At 43.4% G+C, this 1390-nt stretch overlaps 1 protein-coding gene across 1 annotated transcript in view; it reads right to left on the bottom strand.

Moving 5' to 3' along the window:
* Nucleotides 1-1390, bottom strand: part of LOC106961756 (acyl-coenzyme A thioesterase 1-like) — a 12920-nt gene that overhangs the window by 5905 nt on the left and 5625 nt on the right. The window contains exons 2-3 of the mRNA XM_015055715.1: nt 725-1186; nt 10-153 (exon numbers count right to left, since the gene is read on the bottom strand). Of these exons, the coding sequence (XP_014911201.1) occupies nt 10-153; nt 725-1186 (606 nt within the window). The remainder of the gene's footprint in view (nt 1-9; nt 154-724; nt 1187-1390) is intronic.

Raw genomic sequence — 1390 nt, 5'->3', positions numbered from 1 at the left:
CTTCAAAGTCATCCAGATTCATCCTTTCTAATTTGGGTTTGTCAGTGAACACGGGTAAAGCAAGAACTATAAAGCCTTTATTGGCCAGCAGAGAGGCCCTTTTCTCTGACATGAAGGTGCACAGATCCAACACAGCAGGAAATGGACCCTCTCCTAAAATCAAAAAGAAAACAAAAGGATGCTAAATACTCATTTATTAAAATGTAAAAGTCTGTTTGCCTATGAAAGGTGACCTATTATGCTTCCTTGACCAGGTTAGGATAAGTCTGCAGGCTACACAAAACATGTTCATTGCATTTTTTGGACAAAATCATTCGTAGATATTCTTTAAAAAAACTTCTGTTCAGCTCTTCCTATTTTGCGAAATGACAGGCAGTGCCAGATGATTTGTGATGTTACATTCAAAATGTTTTTGAAATAGCGCACTTTTTAGACACCAAAAAACATAAATTTACTGCCAAAGACAGACTGGATGTTTTTTTTTACAAGCAGATGAAACCCAAATGGAAGCACTAAAGTATGCAAAATGTAAACTTTGCATAATACGTCCCCTCAAAACAATGTTTGCAGCTCAGACACATTTTTAAATTGACCTTTGGTGCATCTGTTAACTCATCATACTTTATGTTCTTTATAGAAAGTCTGCAGTGAAGATAAGTAAAAAACTGTTTAGGTTCTGATGGATAATGCTAATTAAAATACTTAATGAGGTCATCATTAATACCTGGCGGGGTAAACAGGACTCCTTGAATGTTGCCCTCTTTGACAGGAACTCGCCTGACTCCATCTCCAATGAGACGCCTCTCATTGGTCGCCTCGGCCAGCATCCCGCCCTCCTCCTCATGCACAGAGAAGTTCACCATGAAAGGTTCCAATGCTCTGTTCTTATAGAAATATTTGTGCAAGGCATCTGCCTTCAGTGACCTCAGCAGACCCATGGGTTCGACCCCGACGTAGCTCCCACTGAGCGAGGCATCTCTGTTCAGGTCGATCTCCCCTCTGCCGTCGGCGCGGTAGCTGGCCGAGGAATTGAACGCCACTCCTCTCTCGTCGGTGGATCTGGCTCTCAAGGTGACCACCTGCTTGGACCTCAGTCCGGCCACCGTCACCTGAACCGGCTCGTCAAATAAACACCTGGCACTGGGCAGCAGCCTCAGTCTGACCTGAGCTGACATGCTTCCTGAAGCTGAAAGAGAACAGTTTTCATGTTCATTACATTTTTTGCACAAAATCAAAAGTCTGAAAAGTCTGTTCAGTTCTGCCTGTTTTGATCTCTTTTCAGAATGAACTGGAGGACCCTTTATATGAACCCCTCAGCCAAATCATCAACAAGACTGGCTACGGATACCGCCTCAAGAAAGGGGCCACAATCAGTCACCTCCTCTACATG

The sequence above is a fragment of the Poecilia latipinna genome, unplaced genomic scaffold (genome assembly GCF_001443285.1).
Source record: "Poecilia latipinna isolate Pla-1442-1.1 unplaced genomic scaffold, P_latipinna-1.0 Scaffold1332, whole genome shotgun sequence".
Taxonomy (NCBI): Eukaryota; Metazoa; Chordata; class Actinopteri; order Cyprinodontiformes; family Poeciliidae; genus Poecilia; species Poecilia latipinna.
Note: the sequence above shows the minus strand (reverse complement) of the source record. Positions and strands in the feature narration are given on the sequence as shown.